This window comes from Symphalangus syndactylus, chromosome 10 (genome assembly GCF_028878055.3).
Source record: "Symphalangus syndactylus isolate Jambi chromosome 10, NHGRI_mSymSyn1-v2.1_pri, whole genome shotgun sequence".
In the NCBI taxonomy this organism is placed as follows: domain Eukaryota; kingdom Metazoa; phylum Chordata; class Mammalia; order Primates; family Hylobatidae; genus Symphalangus; species Symphalangus syndactylus.
The window spans coordinates 120,327,049-120,347,845 of record NC_072432.2 but is presented as its reverse complement, the minus strand read 5'-3'; the positions used below and the strand labels follow the sequence as shown (position 1 = coordinate 120,347,845).

Here is a 20,797-nt window from a genome sequence, read left to right as displayed (position 1 = left end):
TAACTGGGATGAGTGTGTGATGGGTGTAAGGAGGGAAGGGGAAAGTCAATGGGTTCTGACATCTGCAGTCTGCCTCTGGGGATTTCTAGAAGGGATTGTATGATCACTGAATGCACACGGGTGGTGGTGAGGACAGGTGTGTGTGGACCAGGCTGCATTTGGAACTGGACAGCCTTCCTCATGCACCCGGCAAGCAATGCCCAAGGCCACCCCTGCAACCTGGAGTCCCTGCTGCGGGTGGGAGGGATGCATCTAGACTGGGCGGGGAGGGCACAGGATGGCTGCAGCCTCTGCCCCTCCTGAGGATGTGAATGTGAATTCTGAGTGGGGTGATGCTTCAGGACAAAACAAGGATGAATCTTGAACCCAGGTTTCCAGCTTGGTAGAAACTGGCTGAGAGAGAGGGCTTTGGATATAGGGCTCCATTGGCACCTCTGAACAACACCATCCCCCAGATGAATACCTCTTCTTCTGCTCAATGCCTTCCTGGGTGAGAAAAGATGGTCTCGTGATAGGCAGAGATGAGCACATGAAAAGAGTGGGTCAACTGGAGGAAGCCGGAGGGAGAAAACACCATGAGCCAGCCGGTCAGTGTGCCAGGCAGGGAGAGGAGAGAGCAGGGCCTTAGACGAAGGTGACCATGTCATTATCGTGTCATTATCACCCATATCATGATACATTTGAGACTGGCAGGGGCACTGTGGATAGTCATCACTGGACAATGTATGGAAACTGGGGATGAGACAAATCATGACATATGGCTTGAGAAGAAGAGAAAGGAGAGGGAAAGGAAGGAGAGACAGAGAGAGGAGGAGGAGACGTAGGAGGAAGAGGAGGCAGAGAAGGAGAAGGAGAAAGAGGAGGAGGAGGAGGAAGAAAAGGAAAGGAAGAAAGAAGAAAAAAGAAAGAAGAGAGAAGAAAAAAGAAAAAAGAAAGAAGAGAGAAGAAAGAAGAAAAAAGAAGAGAGAAGAAAGAAGAACAAAGAAGACAGAAGAAGAGCAGGAGGAGTAAGGAGCAGCAGCAGCAGCAGCGAGAGCCAAAGAGAGCTGCCCTGTGTGGGCACGTCTGGGTGCCGCTCTGCCAGTTGTTTTCAGAGTGTCATCTTACCCCTTTTCCCAGACAAGCAAAATAGCACGTTAGAGAAAAATATAATGATATGAGCCTCTGCTTGCTCCAGAAATTCAGAGCTCCTAAACAAACACAATTTCCTATGAATATCAAACAAAAAGGAAATAGAAAATCCAGAAGAGCAAAATCAATTTCTCATTGTTCTCTGCAACACCTGCCTGATTTCTTTTAGGTCCTAGGCACAGGGGCCAGCGCTTATTCACAAAGCTTTTTACAACATGGAGAAATCACCATGAAGCTACTACATCTGCAGAAAAAAAAGTAGAGAATAAAGACCAAAACATGAAATCAGCAAATATGCATGGAGTAACTATGTTTTGGAAATGTGTTGCCATGTGGACTGTTCAGGGCGATTCGCGACTGCTTCCATTTGATCAGACACTGCTATGTGGGGGTGTCAGGATCTCAGAAGTGTTCTTGGGGAAGGACATGTGTTTGGCAAATCTGAAAGGGCTGGCAGCATTCTGAGTACTGGGAAAATGAGGAAAGGAAGATACAAAGATGGAAGTAGAAAAATCCATCAAAGGATAAAGCCAAGCTAGGAAAGGAGACTGCAAAAAGAAGTCAGGAAGCAGAGAGAAGAAGGGCTGCTCCAAGAGGGTCCCAGACAAGGAAGTTGGGCTTGGACTCCCAGCTGGACACTGCATCCCCAAACAGGCACTACACAGCAAAGCTGTTCCTCTGCATGTAAACCCAGTCCTGCTCTCACAACCTAGGAGTGACATAAGATTGTGCTTTTTAGAGATAACTTGGGATACATAACGGAAAATACATTGGAGAAAGGCAAGAATGGATGTGGGGAGATGTTACGTGGCTATTACAGTGAATCAAATGAGTGATGACAGTAGCTTAAATTGAGGTTGTAGCCATGGAGATGATGACGGTGACCTGTTCTCACAAGACCTATGTTTTCCTATAGGAGCATATGCTTCAGATTGAGAAGGTTCATTCATTAGTGTGAGTCCATGTCAGTCTCACTCTTGGCCAGGAAGCTCTATGAAAGCAGGGAGTACACCTGTGTTTTGGGATATGCTAATACCCTAGGCCATGCTACCATGGCGCCAGGCACATGGGAGGATCCAACAAACATTTGTGGAGTGGACGATGGAGTAATTCAGAACCCTTTCCCAAATGATCTCATTCACAGCCATGCTTCAACCATCAGATGGTTGGATTGACCTCACTCAAGTGTCTACGACCAACCTGGCTCCCTCCTCCAGAATTATGTATCCAAGGATCTACTGAGCATTTCCATGTGAAGATGTTAATGTGTCTCAATTGTACTCCACAGGTCCAAAACTGGGCATGTGAACTCCCCACTCCCCAGTGGATTTCTCCTCCAGTGTGTTTCATCTTAGGGAATGGGACCCTGACCACCCAGACCAGGGCTGCCATTCTTCACACCTCCCTCTTCCTCATTCATGAATCTCCTGTCATTACAAAAGCCTTTCATCTCCTCAATTCTGTGAATTATAATCACTTCTCTCCATTGATCACAGTGGTTAAGAGTGCAGGCTTTGGAAGGGCATTGCCTAGGTTTAAAAATAGGCTTCACCCCTTACTGGCAATTTGCTTAAATCCTCTGTGCTTAGTTTCCTTATATATGAAGTGGAAATAATAATAGTTTGTGCTTTATTGGGTTCTTTTGAGAAGTCAATATGATGATGCATATTATTGCTTTCCAAAGTGCTAGCTGCAATCACCACTACTGCCATCATCATCACTACCATCACCACTACTGTCACCATCACCATCACCACTCACCATCACCATCACCATCACTATCTCCATGGCTATAATCTTAATTTAAGCTACTGTCATCTCTCATTTGATTCAATGTAATAGCCACATAACATTTCCCCACATCCATTCCTGCCTTCCTCCAATGCATTTTCCATTATGCAACCCAAGTGATCTTTAAAAAGCACAATCTCATATCATTCATAGGTTTAAATTATATCAGTGGCTTCCCATAAGAGATGGAATGAAAACCAAAATGGTTAACATGGTTTAAATAGCCAAACTTAAGCAATTCTTAGTCTCAAACCCGCTATGTGCCTTCCCACTTCAGGACCTTTACACATGCTGTTCCCTCCGCAGTGAACACTGTTCCTTTAGCTTTCCCTTCTTTCTTTTCCTTCTTGGTCAAAACCTCTCTTAAATGTTACTTATATTCACTGTCTCCACTATAATTCATTGCACAATGTGTTCTGCCCCCATCTTTCCACTAAAATTGCCCAAAAAAGATGATTCCTGGCACCTGCTGCTAAAGCCATGCACTTATTTCTAACCTTATCTGCTGTCCTTTCTGAGCATCTGACACTATCAGCCACTATTTCCTTAAAGCCCCCTCTGCCTTGGGCTCCTCAGATTCTGTTCTCCTGGTTCTATTGCTCTTTTTCTCCTGGTTCTCTTGACTGATTCTTGTTTTTCCTTCATTTGCTGCTCTTTCTGTATCAGCCTTTTAGAAGTCGATTTCCCCAGGTTTCCCACTTGGATCTCTGTTTGTTTTTTGAGATGGAGTCTCACACTGTCGCCTGGGCTGGAGTGCAATGGCGCGATCTTGGCTCACTGCAACCTCCACCTCCCAGGTTCAAGTGATTGTCTTGCCTCAGCCTCCTGAGTAGCTGGGATTACAGGTGCACACCACCACGCCCAGCTAATTTTTTGGATTTTTAGCAGAGATGCGGTTTCACTATGTTGGCTAGGCTGGTCTCGAATGCCTGACCTCATGCTGGATCTGTTTTTCTTCTATTCTACTCATTCCTTGTGGGTGATCCTACCCATTTGTGTGGCATCCATTGCATAATGACACCCAAATCTTGTCTCTAGATTCTTTCTCCCTCCTGAGCTCCAGACCCACGTTCCTCCATGGGGGTGTTTCATAAACACTTTAAACACAACACATGTAAAGCTGAAATCTCAGAACGCCCTCCCTTTCTCTGTTCGGATCTCAATGAATGGTACCAACACCCATTTAGTCGCCCAAGCAAAAGCTTGAGTCATCCTTCTCTCCTTCCTTTCTTTCCCTCCCTATATCTAGTTAATCATCAAATTCTATTGACTCTGCCTCCTTAGATGTACTCAATTATGTTGATTTATCTCTATTCCCAACACCATTCCCTTAGTCCAGGTCCTCATCATTTTCCTTTTGCAGTATGACCACAGCCTCCTAACCCATCTCCCATTCGCCAGTCTTTTTTTTCTTTTCTTTTTTTTTAATTCAATCCTTTTTTCTCTGCTGTCAGAGTTTAGGGGAAAAAGTTCCCTAAATGATTGTCCAGAGATATAGTGGTTTAAAAGGAGGGATTTTTAGGCAAATAAGAAATTGTTTATTTAAGAAAATATCACCTCTGTGGCCTTTCTTAGTGATTTACCAGGCATATCAGCCTATTTAAGGTTCTGAGAAGTCTTATTGCAAAAGAATCTGTTCAGAATTGTTTAACCAAACATTTCCCAATCTTTTTGACCACACGTTCCCTTCCTGAGGGCACACTTCTTAACATCTTGCAGAACACCATGTTGCTGTTTTAGAACACAAATCTGATCATATTACTTCTTTATTTGAAAGTAAGACAGATACCTGGATAGACACCAAAAGAAGACAATTTGCACTTTATTCTCTGGGCAATTAGAGGCCCTTGGAGATTCCTGAGCTGGGTAATAACCTAATACCCACACAATCAATAGCCTCCAGTTATGGGCACTGCTATGTGCTTTGTGCTTCACCTCTACCATCTCCAATCCTTACAGCATGAATCCCGGGTAAGGAGACTGAAGCCCAGATCAGTTAATCATTAAGTCCCAGGCCACACAACCAGTAAGGATGGAGCAGGACTTGGCTAGAAGTCTAGGTGGCTTTAAACCCTCAGCTATTTGCAATAAGCAGGTGGCATTTTGCCTGCAGGAGACATTGGAAGCAGGAAAAATCAGAAGGCTTGGACATATTCCTGGAAGTCAGTCACTTCTGTTCTCCACCTCTGTTCCCTACTGACCCCAGATAATGCCTCAAGCCATTCTTCTGAAGCCTGGGTCTCATTGCCTTCTCCAGAGGCCTGTTGTGTTACTTTCATCCCTTAAACACCCAGCAGGGTATTTCATACAACTCCAGGAACATCTTGCCCCTGCTTAAAAATATGTGTTGTTCCCTAGTGCCTGTCCATTTCCAAATTTCTCTGCCTGATATTCTATGCCCTTCATTCTCTGCTGTCAACTTTCCTTTTTGATCTTGACTTTAGATACTTTTCTAAATATAATCCATACTCCAGTCAAACTGAACTACTTACTGTTCAGAGGCCTCCCTGCCTTTTGACATGCTGTTCCCCACTCTTGGAAAGCCTCTTCCTGTCCCCCGTGTCACTGCTTTAAATCTTACCTCTTTTTCAGGACCTTTTCATTGCTGACTCCATGGAACATGTCCTAATCTGAACTAACCAGCTGCTCTCTGTTTTTCAGCACAAAAGAACAATGAGTTGCTCCTCCCTAAACTTGGAAATCAGGTTAACTTCTGAAAATTAAACTAGTAAAATTCACAGTGGATGGCATCAGCTCTTTGCAAAAGTGATATACCCAAAGGAAGACTCACAAAGTGGATAAAGAGAGAGGAAAACATCCTCCTGGAGGAAGATGACCAGGGCTTACTCTCAGGACAGAATTGTGCCTCTATATCAGAAAGATGAGCAAACAAGGCCCTAATCAAATCAGTTACAGGAAACAGAGAGAGCCAATCAAACTGTAATCAATGGTGATAACTGGCCATGACAGTGACATAATCAATTACGCTCTGCTCTGGTGGTGTGGAAGCACAGCGTGTGCTATAGCAGAAGGCAGCCAGAATGACGTGGCCAGGAACAGCAGTACTAACCAAAGGAAACATTCATGGAGTTTAGGGACACTGGCTTTCAGGACATGGGAAGGGTTGGCTGTGAGCTGGAGATGGCTCATCCCATGTCCTCAGGCCTGATTAGCTTTCCCGAAAGTTCCTGCTTCCTTTGTTCAAATTACCCACTAAGCAACCTTCTGAGAACCAATCTGGCTTTCCCTCCCATCATCAGAAAAGGGTGTTCTGGGCAGAGGAAAGGTATGTCCTCAGTGTATCTACTCATGGGGATGCTGGGAAGATTTAATGGAATAATGTGTGTAGAGGGATTGGCCCAGGCTCCACACAGTAACTGTTCAATAAATGTAGATAACTGAAATTAGTTCAGCATGTTGGAGCTCTGCTTATGATGACAAGCTCATATACATTTAGTTAAGGTGAACTGGCATCCTGGTGTCCAGGTGCCCTGATGAAGGTGGGTACCTGGACCTGCAAAACAGATGTTGTGATTCTGGGTAGGAGTGAGTAAAAGGACGTGTTGCCAGGCAAGGCCTGTTAACCCTCCACCTGGCTCAAAGCACCTCTACTTCATTATCATCCTCTAAGTGCCCCACCAGCGCCTTCCTCTACCTGCTTAGCACACAAGTCTTATATCAATTTTGTTCTATTTTTAATGCAATCACTTGTGGATCTCTAATTCCTATTTCATCAGAGTGTAAACTCTTTGAGGATAGGAGCTTTTAAGTCCCTTGCAGAGCTTCAAGTATCATAAATACTTAATAAGTTGAAATGAATTGAATCAGAGGCCAAACAAATGATCTGGGGGTTCAAGCAAAGGCTACAACATGTATTTCCCAGGCTCCTAGAGAAGTAGTATGCGAACATTTGGAGAGAAGGCCTGGTGATGCAGGCTGAGCACATCTCTCTGATGCCACCTCACTTCTTCCACCAAGGGGTGGATATGGGAGAGCTGTGAGGCTGCAAGAGAGCTGCTCAGCTGCCCAGGAAGAAGACAGAGGGACAGACAGATGGACAGAGCAGACGCCTTCACACTTACCCGGATCTCCGTCTGGACAGTGCATTTGACCAGTTTGAAGTTCTTCCCAGGATTGAAGCTGTTGCTATAGAAGCAGACCTTGAGGATACGCACGTCTTCCTTTTCCACATCTACTGGTACCACCACCATGGGCTCTGCAGGGCCTTCAGGCCGGCGTAACGTGCCCAACTTTACTCGGCTCAGGGGCTCGGACACCCCAGACATCCTCTCAGACAGCAGCTAAGACCGGCACATTGCAGTCCTGCAGAGACAGCAGAGGGTCAGCCCTGAAGGAGCCCCACACAGGTCCACATACCTCATGCCCCAGGGACAGCACCCACCGAGCTCCAAGACAGACACAAATGCTATATATTCTCCCATTCCCAAAAGCTCCCCTGCAAGGCACCTGGCTCTCTTGACTGGGAAAGCTGCAGCAGAAAGGGGCAAGTTGCAGAAGCATCCAGGTATGAAACCCAGACTTTGGGCTCCCAGGGGTATGAGCTCTGTCTCCTGGAAGCCCCTCTCTCCGACCCATTCCTCCCTCCACCCTGGCACCCAGGCAAGGGGCCCACCCTTAGCAAAGGCAGCTGTGAGAGGAGGCGGTCACAGCTTGGTTCCAAGGCACAGCTGAGCAGAAAAAGCAAAGAGCGAGACAGTAGAAAATAGCAGGAGAGGAACAGGGACAAGGGGGAAAATCCGAGAAGAAACAGACTGGAGAAAAGTGGCCAGGAGGGAATGGGAATGAAGGCAGGAAAGGGCCCAGGTGGAGGGCCAGGCTGTCAACTGATGCTGTCCACCCCCATCCTCAGCTGCCATCAAATACTTTCAGGGTGGGAGACTTCCGTCCGACAGGAGCTCAACACATAGACATCACTCATCACATGCAGGAGGATTCAAGAGGAACAGCGCTCTGCCCAGCAGCCCCGCAGGGAAGCGCATTCTGCACGTGGGAAGGAGCTGAGTTGGGACTCTAGAAAACCCAGCCCAGTTCTGCTGACAGCCTGGGTTGACACAGATGTAGACGATAAGAATCCTAGGAATCTGTAGTTCACCTTGAATCTCAGCAACTTTGGTCCGGGCCTCTAGATCCAATACAACTCAGTAGAGTAGGGTTTATCTCCCACTGATCTAAAGCAGGGAATGCCCAAAGGAAGAAGTGGATGTTCTAGCTCTAGATGGGTGGCGTCAGCCTTAGCTCCACATAATCACTTGGGAAGCTTTCAGAAACCCTAAACCAAGCCCTGTCCTCAGAGACTGCTGTCAAATTGGTCTGGGCTGAGCATTGACATATTCGTTTCCCAGGATTTTTCTAACGTTTGGTCTGGGTTGGAAACCACTGTTCTAGAACAAGCTTAGCTCTTACCCTGAAACCCCTTCTTAAAGAAAAATATCCCCTTTCTAAGAAGAGACTGTGATTTTAGAGGGAGGGAAATTCCTTGACCAGGAGTTGGGGGCAAAATGATGGAGTTGGCAATGTTAAAACACCAACATGGAGTCACATATTTGAAAAGTGGAATCATAGCCTGTATTTATTTATTCACACTTAGAAAAGAAATAGAAAGATTTAGAAAAGAAAAGATTTAGAAATAGAAAAGAAATGTTTAGAAGCCATTAGCTTCAAAGAGCCATTCCTTTTTTAAAAAGTGAATATGTATTATGAAGATACAAAAGAGAGGCAAGGATGAGAGAAGGAGCTGGGCATGTCCTTCAGGTCAGGGGCAGGCAGACAACTGGCAGCACCAAGCTCAGAGTCCACAAGGGCAGCAAAATGTGGCATGAGACCTATGGAGAGAATATGCAATCTGCTTTAAGATATATATATTCTTACCTAAAAGATATATATATTCTAGAAGTATCTGTCTATTCTGGAGGTATCCATACCATTTTCCAACAAACATCTGCTGGACATGTCCTGTGTGCCAGTACTCTGCTGTGTAGTGAAGATGTATCCCAGATCCCCTGACCTTCAACAAGGAATCCAGGGGGAAGTCGTTTGAGAGGTTACCCCAGAAAACATCAGAGAAATGATGACAGGGAGGGGAAAACAGATAAAAAGGTGATCAAGTGAGTTATCACTTGCACAACCACAGTTTAATCCTGCTGGGAACTCTAGGAACCAGGACAGAATGTACCCCACCAAGAGAGGGAGGGATTTGGGGTATCTATACACCACTCTTACAGTCATTGTTCCAGCACATCCAGCCAGTTCTGCACAAGGGAGAGCTGAGAAAGTCCTCAGGCACAGAGGTGCAGAGCTGGCGGCAGGTGGGTAGAAGAGAGGATTGGACTGAAATGGCAGGGCCCAGGGGACACAGGAGGGAGCAGTGGCAGCCCTTCTACAGGGTATGAAGATGAGAAATGCATGCCTTTCCCTAAAGAGCACACACTCTAGTCAGAGAGACAACAGGCAAATACACTCACACAGCACAATATGGCATATCTAATAATGTTTCAGGCAACGGTGGACCACATGTACAATGGTGGTCCCCGAAGAGTGGAACGGAGCTGAAAAATTCGTCTCACCTAGTGACATCGTAACAGTGCTAAGGTCACAGCACAATACATGACTCGTGTTTGTGGTGACACTGGTATAAAAAAACCCACCACACTGCCAGGAATAGAGAAGTCTAGCACATACAATTATGGGTGGTACATAATACTTGATAATGATAATAAAGATTATGTGACTTGTTTATGTACCTACTCTATGATACTTTTTATGATTATTTTAGAGTATACTGCTTCTACTTATAAGAAAAAAGTTAACTGTAAAACAGCCTCAGCCAGGTCCTTCAGGAGGTATCCACAAGAAGACATTACTCTCATAGGCGATGACAGCTCCATGGCTGTTACTGCCCCTGAAGAGCTTCCAGTGGGACGAGATGTGGAGGTGGAAGACAGTGATATTGATGGTCCTGATCTTGTGTAGGGTTATGCTAATGTGTGTGTTTGTGGTCTTTGTTTTTAATTAAAAAGTTTAGAAAGTAAAAAAATAAAAAATAAAAATCTTTAGAAATGGAAAGCTTATAGAATAAGGATATAAAGAAAGAAAATATTTTTGTACAGTTGGACAATGCACATGTGTTTTAAGCTAAGTATTATACAAAAGCATCAACAAGCTTTAAAAAAGTTTATAAAGTAAAAACATTACAGTAAGCTAAGGTTAATCTATTACTAAAGAAATACAGTTTTAAAAAATAAATTTAGTGTAGCCTAAGTACACCATGTTTATAAAGTCTACAGTAGTGTACAGCAATGTCCTGTGCTGTCACATTCACTCACACTCACTCGCAGATTCCGAGAGCAAATTTCAGTCCTGCAAGCTCCACTCACTGTAAGTGCCCTAGACAGGTGGGCCATTTTTTATCTTTTACACTGTATTTTTACTGTACCTTTTCTATGTTTAGATACACAAATACCTACCATTGTGTTACAATTGCCTACAGCATTCAGTACAGTAACTTGCTGTACAGGGTTGTAGGAGCCATGCGCTATACCATATAGTCTAGGCTGTACCATCTAGGTTTGTGTAAGTAAACCAGAGAAATGATGATAGGGAAGGGAAAACAGTCAAAAAGAGTGATCAAGTAAGTGATCATTTGGGCAACTGCCATTTAATCCTGCTGGAAACTCTAGGAACCAGGACAGAATGTACCCAACCCAGAGAGTGAGGGATCTAGGGTATTTATACCCTCAATTGTGTTGTAATTACCTGCAGTATTCAGTACAGTAATCTGCTGTATAGGTCTGTAGGAGCAATAGTCCAGGTGTGTAGTAGGCTGTAGCATTTAGGTTTCTGTAAGTACTCTGATGTTCACACAACTGCCTAATGATGCATTTCTGAGAATGCATCCTCACCCTTAAGTGACAGGTGACTGTATATGCAGCTATGGAGGCACCACACATGCAGCAGGTCCCAGCTTCAGGACCTACTGTATCTAGTAAGCCTATGGCCCTGAGGCCCCTGGACATCTTTGGCGATCATGCTGTGTCCATGCAGGTTCATGGACTGTGACAAATGCGCCACTCTAGGGGGTGTGGGATGTTGAGAGTGGGGGAAGCAGTGCTTGTGTCAGGGCAGGGTGCATGTGGGAACTCTCTGCACTTTCGGCTCAATTTTGCTGTGAATCAAAAACTTCTCTAAAAATAGTCTATTAATAAAAAAAATGTAGCAATGAGAAACCACACCCTGATAGTTGTCCTCCCATTCCACAGCCTGGCTGGGCAGGGTCTAGCCCACTCAGGAGCCAACTCCCATATCGGTCCTGACCAAAGAGAAAGATTCACACTGTACATCAGACCCAATGCAGCCCACACCATCATCAGCGTGCTTGGAGGACCCTGGTGTCTTATCTTCATCAGTCTCCCTTGGCCCCTGGTTCAAGAGCCACTAACTGCAGTCACCAACATAGCTCAAGGAGAAATATTTCAGCAAAGTCATTTCTGTCACCCAGAATCTACCTCTACCTTCAGCCTGATGCAAGTTCCTCAGTTCTCCCTTTAGCCTTCTGCAGCAGAAACTTCTGTGGTGGATGCTCATTCCAAAAGTAATTACAATTTAAAAATCTATACAGAAACACAAGTGCTTTGCACAACAATCTGCTGCCCAATCCTGGGAGGTGGGCAGGAGTAAAGATGGCCATTTTACAGATGATGACACACTCAAAAAGGTCTAAGCCATTTGGTCAAGGATTCATGCCTGCTAAGTAGCAAACTTAGATCCCAAAGCAGGTTTGAATCAAAACCCACAATTTCTCCCACTTCCCCAGCTGCCTTGGAAGAAGGGCGGCAAAAACTCCATGAAAGATAAAGATGACAATTAGCATCAAATATCCCTGGTCCGTGAAGAATCCAGAACCTCTCCTGGCTTAGAGATAATCACCCTTCTTGTGCCAGGACTTTGTCTTGAGAGGTCCTGGATGGACTCAACACTAGAACATAGGTTTGATCAAAAGCCTCAGGCCCAGGAAGGTCTCTATTGACACATGGCAACTTCCTCAAGTGCACCCAAAACTCTGATTTGTAGACACAGATCTGTAATGAACACTCAGAACTCTTTGAAGCAAAGCAAATGAACGGTTCCATGAAAGGAAGGCATCTGCCAGCCCTCTTCAGTTTCTTGGTAGAACATAGGCTCTCAATTCCATGTCATCTTCCCTCGCGCTCACCCTGCCTGTGTTCTGCTCCCAGCTCATTTTCTGACTGGCTCTAAAATCTTGTGCAAGTAACTTTACCTCTCCCAGCCTCATTTTCCTCCCCTATATAGTAGGGTAACGCTGCCTACCCTGTTTTCCTCATAGAAGGGTGGTGAGGATGAAGTGAGAAAACATAAGTGAGAGTTCCTTGTAAGCAATAAACTGGGACACCAGTGAAAGGCTCTATCATCATGACTATTTTCACTTGCCTTTTTTCCAAAATCTTGTCTGATGACCTGTATTTCCTGTATCTTGCTCCTCCTGTCAGTAGTGCTCCAGAAAAAAAAAAAAAAAAAAAAAAAAAAAGCTTGCTTTGTAGAACTTGCCAATTTCTGTAGTGTAAAAATTCCCACCATGACTGACCTTCAGGTACCAAATGCACATCACCGCTGAATGCTAAGTTAGGAAGAGATGAGAACAATCTGCTGACTCCAGCTCCTCTTCTTGATGACAGAACTTGTTCACGCCTCTAAATATTGTCTGATTATTTGAACTACTCGTCAATAGCCTATCTCTGGCCTTTAATGATCACAAAATCCTCTGATGCTCAACTCATGAGCCAAAAACTCTGCCCCTTTCTCCAGACCTTCTTCCTGGCTCTCCAAGCCCTGGCATTCCATCCTCCCTGCTTCCTGGTCTGCCCCAGATCCTTGGAGCAGAGTCAGAGGAGACTACATCCCGTGGCACCACTGAAAACTCTGGCTCTGAGCCATCCTGGGCTTCGGTTTGCCTCCTGGCCCCCAAATCTGCCACAGTCAAAGTCAAAGAATAACAAACACAAGGAAATGGGCTCAAATTAATACAGGAAAAGTTCTGATTGGCTGTAAGAACTTCTTGGCCAAAATCTGCAAAGGGTACTACAGGAGGATGGACAATCTCTAAGTTCTTAAGATCTTCAGGAAGAAAATAAATTATGCTCTTCCTGAATGGCAAGACATTGACCTGCCTGCAGGAGAGGGAACTGAAGCAGCATTTAAGTCCCTTCCAGATGCACCAGGTTGTAACTGTACCTAGTACTGTGCTCCTGGCACAGGGGAGATGCTAGGGTTACAGGAATAAATATCACAGGAAAACTTAACTCTTGCCCTTGAAGACATTATAGGGTAATGTTACACACTTTGTGTTCAGTAAACAGCTTAGCCTCTTGGGGAGGCAGACACCAGAGGGGATGCTGAAAGTCCCAAACATAAAATGCATGGTCTTGAGGACTGAAAGTTCTGTTTCTGGCCGGGTGCAGTGGCTCACGACTGTAATCCTAGTACTTTGGAAGGCTGAGGTGGGTGGATCACTTAAAGTCAGGAGTTTGAGACCAGCCTGATCGACATGGTGAAACCCCTTCTCTACTAGAAATACAAAAATTAGTTGGGTGTGCTGGCGTGTGCCTGTAATCCCAGCTACTCGGGAGGCTGAGACAAAAGAATCCCTTGAACCTGTGAGATAGAGCTTACAGTGAGCTGAGATTGCACCATTGCACTCCAGCCTGGGGGAAAAGAGTGAAACTCCACCTCAAGGAAAAAAAAAAAAAAAGGTTCTGGTCCTGATTTGAGAGAGTGTGGAAAGGGGACCATTAGTCAGAAAGGCCGTATGATGTCAGAGAGAAGGCGTGTACATCTAACTCATTCAAACCTGGATTTAAACCACTTTCTTCAGGGCTGGTAAGCTATACAACTGGGCCATTACTTGAGTGTGGCAACATGGCAGCCTTAAGTCTCTGCCATGGACCCGTTGTGTGATCTGGACAAGATAATCTCTGTAGGCCTCAGTTTCCTCTATTGGGGCATGCGGTCACTATTACTTATCCTGCAGAATTTTCTGGAGGATCAGACGTTACTTCCGTTACTTCTGTAAACTCCTTGGCACATACATTTTTTAAGCGTCTGTGACTTGGAAAAAGAGAGAATTAGAAACATAATACTAAGACCCACTTTTTAATTTTGAAATTTAATTTTAATTATTATTATTTTTTAGAGATAGGGGCTTGCTCTGTTGTTCAGGCTGGAGTTCAGGGATGTGATCATAGCTCACTACAGCCTCAAACTCCTGGACTCAGGTGATCCTCCTGCCTTGGCCTCCCAAGTAGCTGGGACTACAGGTACATGCCACCATGCCTAGTTCAATTTTTTATTTTTATTTTATATAGAGATAGGGTTTCTCTATGTTGCCCAGGCTGGTCTTGAACTCCTGGCCTCAAGTGATCCTTCCTCCTCAACCTCCCAAAGTGCTGGGATTACAGGTATGAGCCACCATGCCTGGCCTTTAAATCTTATTTTAAAAAATCTAAACTGACCTCCTAAGTGCAGGATCAGGTGGCTGTGGCAGCCCCTTCTACCTCCAGTGCTCCGTGCGCCAAGGCTGCCTTTTCACCCAGCCCTGCTTTCCTCCATGCACCTGCCCCACCTCCACAGATCACGCCTCCCTCTCCTCCGCTCCTGCACAGCCTAATTGCCTGTCCTGAGAGCACCACAGGTGCCTGTCCGTGGAAGGAAGCTTCCCAGGAGACAGTCAAGCACAGCCCTTTGGATCTAGCAGAAGTCAGAATGTCATGAGACACACAGTTTATTTCCACTCTGCCTCTGAGTCACTTCCCCTTGCTGTTTCCACATCAACAAGATGGAGAACACAGGCCTTTCCTATCCAAAGGCCTGCTGAGTGCAGCCACTTAACTAATTGGCAATGACCTTGCAGTCTCAGGGAGCTGGTCCTAGATTTCTGGGCAAGGCTGGGCCCTGCTGGCTCCTCACAGTGCCCCCTCCCCAGCCAGAGCCCTCTCAGCCCTCAGTTCCCACAGGGCCAGCATTCTGCCTGCTCCAGGGCCCTCCAGTCCAGCATTTGCTAAATCACCTCCCTCCTCTCCAAGCCTTCTCCCCATTACCTTGCGAAGGAAAGAACCAGAAAGGTTGTGATTATTGCCAGCTATAATTGAATGTAATTCAAAACGCATTTGTTGAGACTTTACCACGTTTTCAGCTCCCCACCTCCGCACCCATTACTCACTGGGAGTCCCTCTGTTGCCAGCTCCTGCCAGCCCAGAGGCCAGCTGACTTGGGGGGGTCTTGTGGGGCAGGAGGGGAGCAACAGGGATGCATTACCCTGTGCTTTCTTGCTAAGGGAACCTCCCCTCCCGCCAAAGCCTTTGATCCCTGCAGCTAGCCAGATTTTTCTTATCTCCTATTTGACTTCTGGGCTCCATTCTTCCCTCAGTTCTTCAAAAATCATACTCATCGTGCTCCTTACTTGCCAGGTCATGAATGCCTTTTGGCTGGAGTGTCTTTCTGTCTTCCCTCCTGTCTCCCTTCCTTCTTTCCTTCCCTCCCTCCCTCCTTTCTTCTTTCATTCTTTCCTTCCTTCCCTCCTCTCTCTGCCTTCCTATGTTTCAGGAGCCATAGCACACCTGGAGCTATGAAGATAAACAGGAGAGGGAAGAAGGTCCCCATCTATTAGATCATAATCCAGTAAAAAGAAAAAAGATAAAACAGAACAAAACACACAAAAACAGCCACAGCCTGCTTCGGCCTCTAATAGAACTCTAAGCATGGGAGCAGAGGATCACAGAAGAGAATCTGCCTACTGGGCCTCAGGATCTTAGGAAAAAGTGACCCAGAAAGATCAGGAAACCCCATGACATGCTGCCTGTAGGGCTGGTGAAGAGGATGGGTGAGGGGTCATTGGGAAATGAGACCAGAAGGTGGCAATCTGCTAAGAAATTTTTGAACATCATCCATGGAAAAGCAGATTTTCATTTTAAAAATATAAATCTGGCACAAGGATACAGCACAGGTGTGAGCTGGGAGGCCGCAGGGGGCAGCGAGAATAAGTGCCTGGTGTGTGTGTGGCCACTGGCAATCTGAGAGAAGGATGCCTTGATTTGTAGCACTTGCCAATTTCTCTGGTGTAAATACTTCCATTGTGGCTGATTCCAAGCTACCAGCACGATGGCACTGAAAGGGGAGTTGGGGAGAAATGGACGCCACTGGCTTGTGAGAATTGGTTCCAGCATACCACTGTCTGAACAGTCACAGACTGGGCAAAAAGGGCAGATCTCAGGGTCCCTGGCCTCAAGCCACCTCTGACCCTTGATATCCCACTTGTTTCCTGTAGTGGTGGCACCACCCAGCACTTCAAGACAACAATGTACAAGGTGCATGGAGACATAGCATCTTACCATGTGCCCCTTCCTCCCAAGAGCTTCTTTTCTTTTACTCTCCAGTCCTCTGAAAGTTGTTATTTTCAAAACCACACTCTTTGTCATCTTTAACCCCAAACTAAGTTATCTTCCAACTTCTCCTCTTCAAATCATGATCTCAGCTTTTTCCTTCCCTCTCAACCTCCAACTCCTGCAAATCTCATGTCCCCCTCTGAGTGGGTTACAAAGTTGGTTGTTGAGTGGAGAAATTTGGTACCATGATGAATCAATGCTTCAATTTGTCTGAGTTCTTCCCCATTTTCTTGAGAGGTTAACAAGGAGGTCAGATGATAGCAGGTGAATTCCTAGCTGGTCAAATGGTTTCTTCTAAAGACTGCTAATCAAATGTCTGCATTAACCTGGATGGCAGACTGTTGTTTTAATTGTTCCTGTTCACACCTTTTAATTGGGTATGAAGGAGCTTGTGGTTATTAAACAAGAAGTATCAAGTTGAGCACAGGATTGGGAGAGATTATGGCTTTAACAGAGGATCAAAAAAAGTTCTTGAAATCCTCACAGGCTGGTAAGTCATGCCAAGTTTAACAAAACGCAACTTGTGAAGTGGGATAAATGAGCCATTCTTCATGTAGATTTAAAAAAAAAAATGTCTTCCCCAGTCTAGGATGAGAAAGATGTGGTTTAGCAGTGAATGGATTAAAAAATAGGATTTAGGCTAACTGTAGATTCACTGTTAGTCATTATGATGTGGCTGCCAAAAAAAGTTAATGTAGTGTTGGGATTACCAGAAAACCCCTAAGAAACTATGGTGATTTCCCTCTGGGCTCTGCACACACGATCCCACCTCAGCAGTGAAAGCTGAGGGCCTGGGGTTTGAGAGGCCGTCTTCTAGGGCAAGGGCATTCAACAAAGCCCTATCACATGGTGCAGACCCCTAAAACCAAAGACAGGGTGAGTCATGGGAACGCAGGATGGATTGCTGGTTTTGAATGGTTGTAGGACTGTCCAGTGAAAGATGGATCTGACTCCTTCACCCAAGTCAACGTTAAGAAGAAATGTAGCAGCCAGAGGAAGAGGAGCTTCACATTTGCATATCACACACTGAATCTCCCTTCATAGCGATTGCACCCTTGCTACCTCACTGACATCTCCCAAGGCAGGCTGCTCTCCCATTGTGAGGATGAGGAAAAGTGACTGACTGAGCAGCTTGCCTGGGGTCCCCTTTCTTCAGTAGCAGAGATAAGACCAGAGCTCAGATTTCCCACTGTACCCCAACAAACACAGTCCACAGCCTACATCCCAGCAGTGAGTGCCCCCCAACCTTCCCTCCACCCCTGCTCTGAGCTTGGTCTCCACACATCAAGCTTATTTCTGTGCCAAAGAGTACAGCCCAGATGAACTTGCTTTTCTGATGTAGCCCCCAGAATTCTGCTCAAACAAAAATTCCTCATACATGTATGGAAAGGAATGCAGACTTTTGACATGTTAATATGTATATAGTCATGGATATGTAGGACTTGATTAAGGTATATTTTATGATACATGTAATAAACAGAAAAAAAGTAGATGATTAAAAAAAAAACTCAGGTACTTTTTTTTAACTAGAAAGTATAAACCCAAGTCTAACTGTACAGATGTAGCCTCCCATCTCTCACCACCTTAAAACCAACAAAACCATCCTCTTGAACAAGCTTCACCTGCCAACCCTCTAGTCTGCCACTCTTTGCAAACCTGGTATATGCCAAACATTTGCTTTATGTAAACAGATCTCAAAACCATTAAACATGACCAAGCCCCTATCTGTAGATGTATTTAGCTTTCATTTTAATGCGAATTGGATAAAACAGCAATTTTAATGCCCCTTCAAGCAAACAGGATGCCACCTGTGTGTGAAAAGGCTTGAGAAAATTAAAAACAGACGGAAAAGCCCTCAGCAGTTGAAAATGCTAATAAAAACAACTTTAAGGAACCACCACAAACCTATTCAACAAGCCAAGTTACCTAGGGAAAAAAAAAGAAAAACTTATGTTCATGGACTTGAAATGAACTAGTACAATTGCCAATTACTCAGAACTGGCTTTCTGAAGCAAGGAAGTTAAATACAAAATAACTCACATGTGTTGATCTTGCTACCCAACGTTGGGAAACATACCGCATCTATCCAAGGCGAGGGGTGTGAAGCATTTGCACAAAGATGTTCCTAGCTGTACTATTTATAGTAGTGAAATAATGAGAATCAAAACAAAATGCTCAGGGGGAAGTCTGAGCACTAGCAATAATGATAAACTATGATAAAAATATGAGTAGTGCATGAAAAGATTTATATAAAAATGTTAAGTGACAGAGAATGAAATTTACATACTGATTAGAACTACATAAAAACACAGTCCACATTTAGAACTGCATGCAGTTAAAGATCTTAAGTTACATCGGTTATAATATTGTTATTTTGGTTAAATATATTTTAGAAATGTGTAAAGTCTATTGCACAAGGATAAAAACTGGACCTCTCTCCTATGCATCAATCTCTAGCTCCTTCTTGGATACAGTCTTCTTTTTTTTTTGAGATGGAATCTCACTTTGTCGCCCAGGCTGGAGTGCAGTGACATGATCTTGGCTCACTGCAAACTCTGCCTCCCGGGTTCAAGTGATTCTCATGCCTCAGCCTCCCAAGTAGCTGGGATTACAGGTGCCCGCCCCCACACCCAGCTAATTTTTGTATTTTTAGTAGAGAGGGGGTTTCACCATGTTGGCCAGGCTGGTCTTAAACTCCTGGCCTCAAGTGATCAGCCCACCTCAGCCTCTCAAAGTGCTGGGATTACAGTCATGAGCTACCGCACCCGGCCCTGATACAGTTTTATTTTCTGTACTCTCCACATGGCCCACAGAGAGGGGCTGATCTTACCACCAAGCCAGATGAGGAAGCAACTAGGCCCCTGAAATTCACCTAGATTTCTGGATCCTATCCAAAATCAGGTTTGGGTTAAATAGGATAGACAGATATCTCAATGAAATGTGACAAGAGAAGAGATGCCTAGGATTACAGAAAGTTATCGCCAACTCTGAACAGTTCTCCAAAGCCCAGAGTGTCTGGCAGTGCCTTGAGGTTCTTTGCCACCCCATGATCATGATTTCCTCTCCAGCCCTGAGACCTTGAGCACACGTCCTCTTCCTCCAGCTCTCCATGCCAAAGGGCTCATTTCTGAGAAACAGCAGCAGGTAATAGAGTGCTTCCCTAGCCCAAACCGGGGCTAGCACTTTCCATGCACAATGAGCCCAGTCCATCCTAAGAAAAACCCAAAAGGTAGGTACTATTACCCCGTATCTCATGGATGAGGTCTCTGAGGCTGAGCAACTTCCCAAAGGCCACACAGCAAGTAGAGAGCAGAACTGTGATTTAAGTGGAGTTAGAAGTGGCTACAGGTGTGGGCTCTTTACCGCTACGCCCTGCAGTGATGAAGATTCTGGCTATAATTCAGAGTACAGACCTACCTAAGAAGGAGGCCTCATTCCATAGACACCCCCAGAGTAAGGTCCTCTGGGGCTCTGGATTCTAATGGTAAAACGTTGCTGTTAGATGAGAAACAACCTCAGACAGCACTTGGTCCCTGGGTTCTTCACCCTGTCTACATGCATTTTGGCATCGCTGGAATATATAGTGTAAATATCTCTAAGCCTTAACCTGACCTAGTGCACGGAGACCATGGGGGTTGGGGCCTAGCCATCTGTATTTCTCAATAACATCTCAGGTGATTCTTTATAAAATATTTTTAACGGAAATTGTATATATTTGAGCTGTATAGCAAGTTGATTATTACAGTCAAGCTAATTAGCATATTCATCTCCACACAGTTACCTTTTCTAGTGTTTGTAGTGAAAACACTTAAGATCTATTCTCTAGGAAGTCCTAATCAGTGCAATTAGGCAAGAGAAAGAAACGAAAGGCATTCAAGTTGGAAAAGAGGAAGTCAAATTGTTCCTCTTTGCAGATGACATGATTTTATATAAAGAAACACCTAAAGACTCCACCAAAAATTGTTTAGAGTTGATAAACAAATTCGGTAAAGTTACAGGATATAAAATCAACATATAAAAACCAGTAGTGTTTCTGTATACCTATAATCAACTAGCTAAAAAAGAAATAGAAAAAGTAATCTTGGCTGGGCACAGTGGCTCATGCCTGTCATCCCAACATTTTGGGAGGCTGAGGCAGGAGGATTGCTTGAGTCCAGGAGTTTGAGACCAGCCTGCACAAATAGGGAGACCAGGTTTCTACAAAACATTTAAAAATTTGCCAGGTGTTGGGCCGGGCATGGTGGCTCATGCCTGTAATCCCAGCACTTTGGGAGGCTGAGGGAGGAGGATCACCTGAGGTCGGGAGTTCGAGATCAGCCTGACCAACATGGAGAAACCCTGTCTCTACTAAAAATACAAAAAAATTAGCTGGGCATGGTGGCTCATGCCTATAATCCCAGCTT

The 20,797-nt window shown here is 44.9% G+C and overlaps 1 protein-coding gene across 25 annotated transcripts in view; it reads right to left on the bottom strand.

The window, feature by feature from the left end:
• Window positions 1-20,797, bottom strand: part of PTK2B (protein tyrosine kinase 2 beta) — a 149,248-nt gene that overhangs the window by 55,536 nt on the left and 72,915 nt on the right. For 23 of the 25 annotated variants that reach the window (XM_063610809.1, XM_063610819.1, XM_063610826.1 and 20 more), the window contains one exon: window positions 7,005-7,245. In XM_063610809.1, the coding sequence (XP_063466879.1) occupies window positions 7,005-7,208 (204 nt within the window). In that variant the 5' untranslated portion in view covers window positions 7,209-7,245. Of the gene's footprint in view, window positions 1-7,004; window positions 7,246-12,387; window positions 12,447-20,797 lie in introns of those variants that run through there. The other 2 variants (XM_063610813.1, XM_063610823.1) reach the window with 1 other exon arrangement.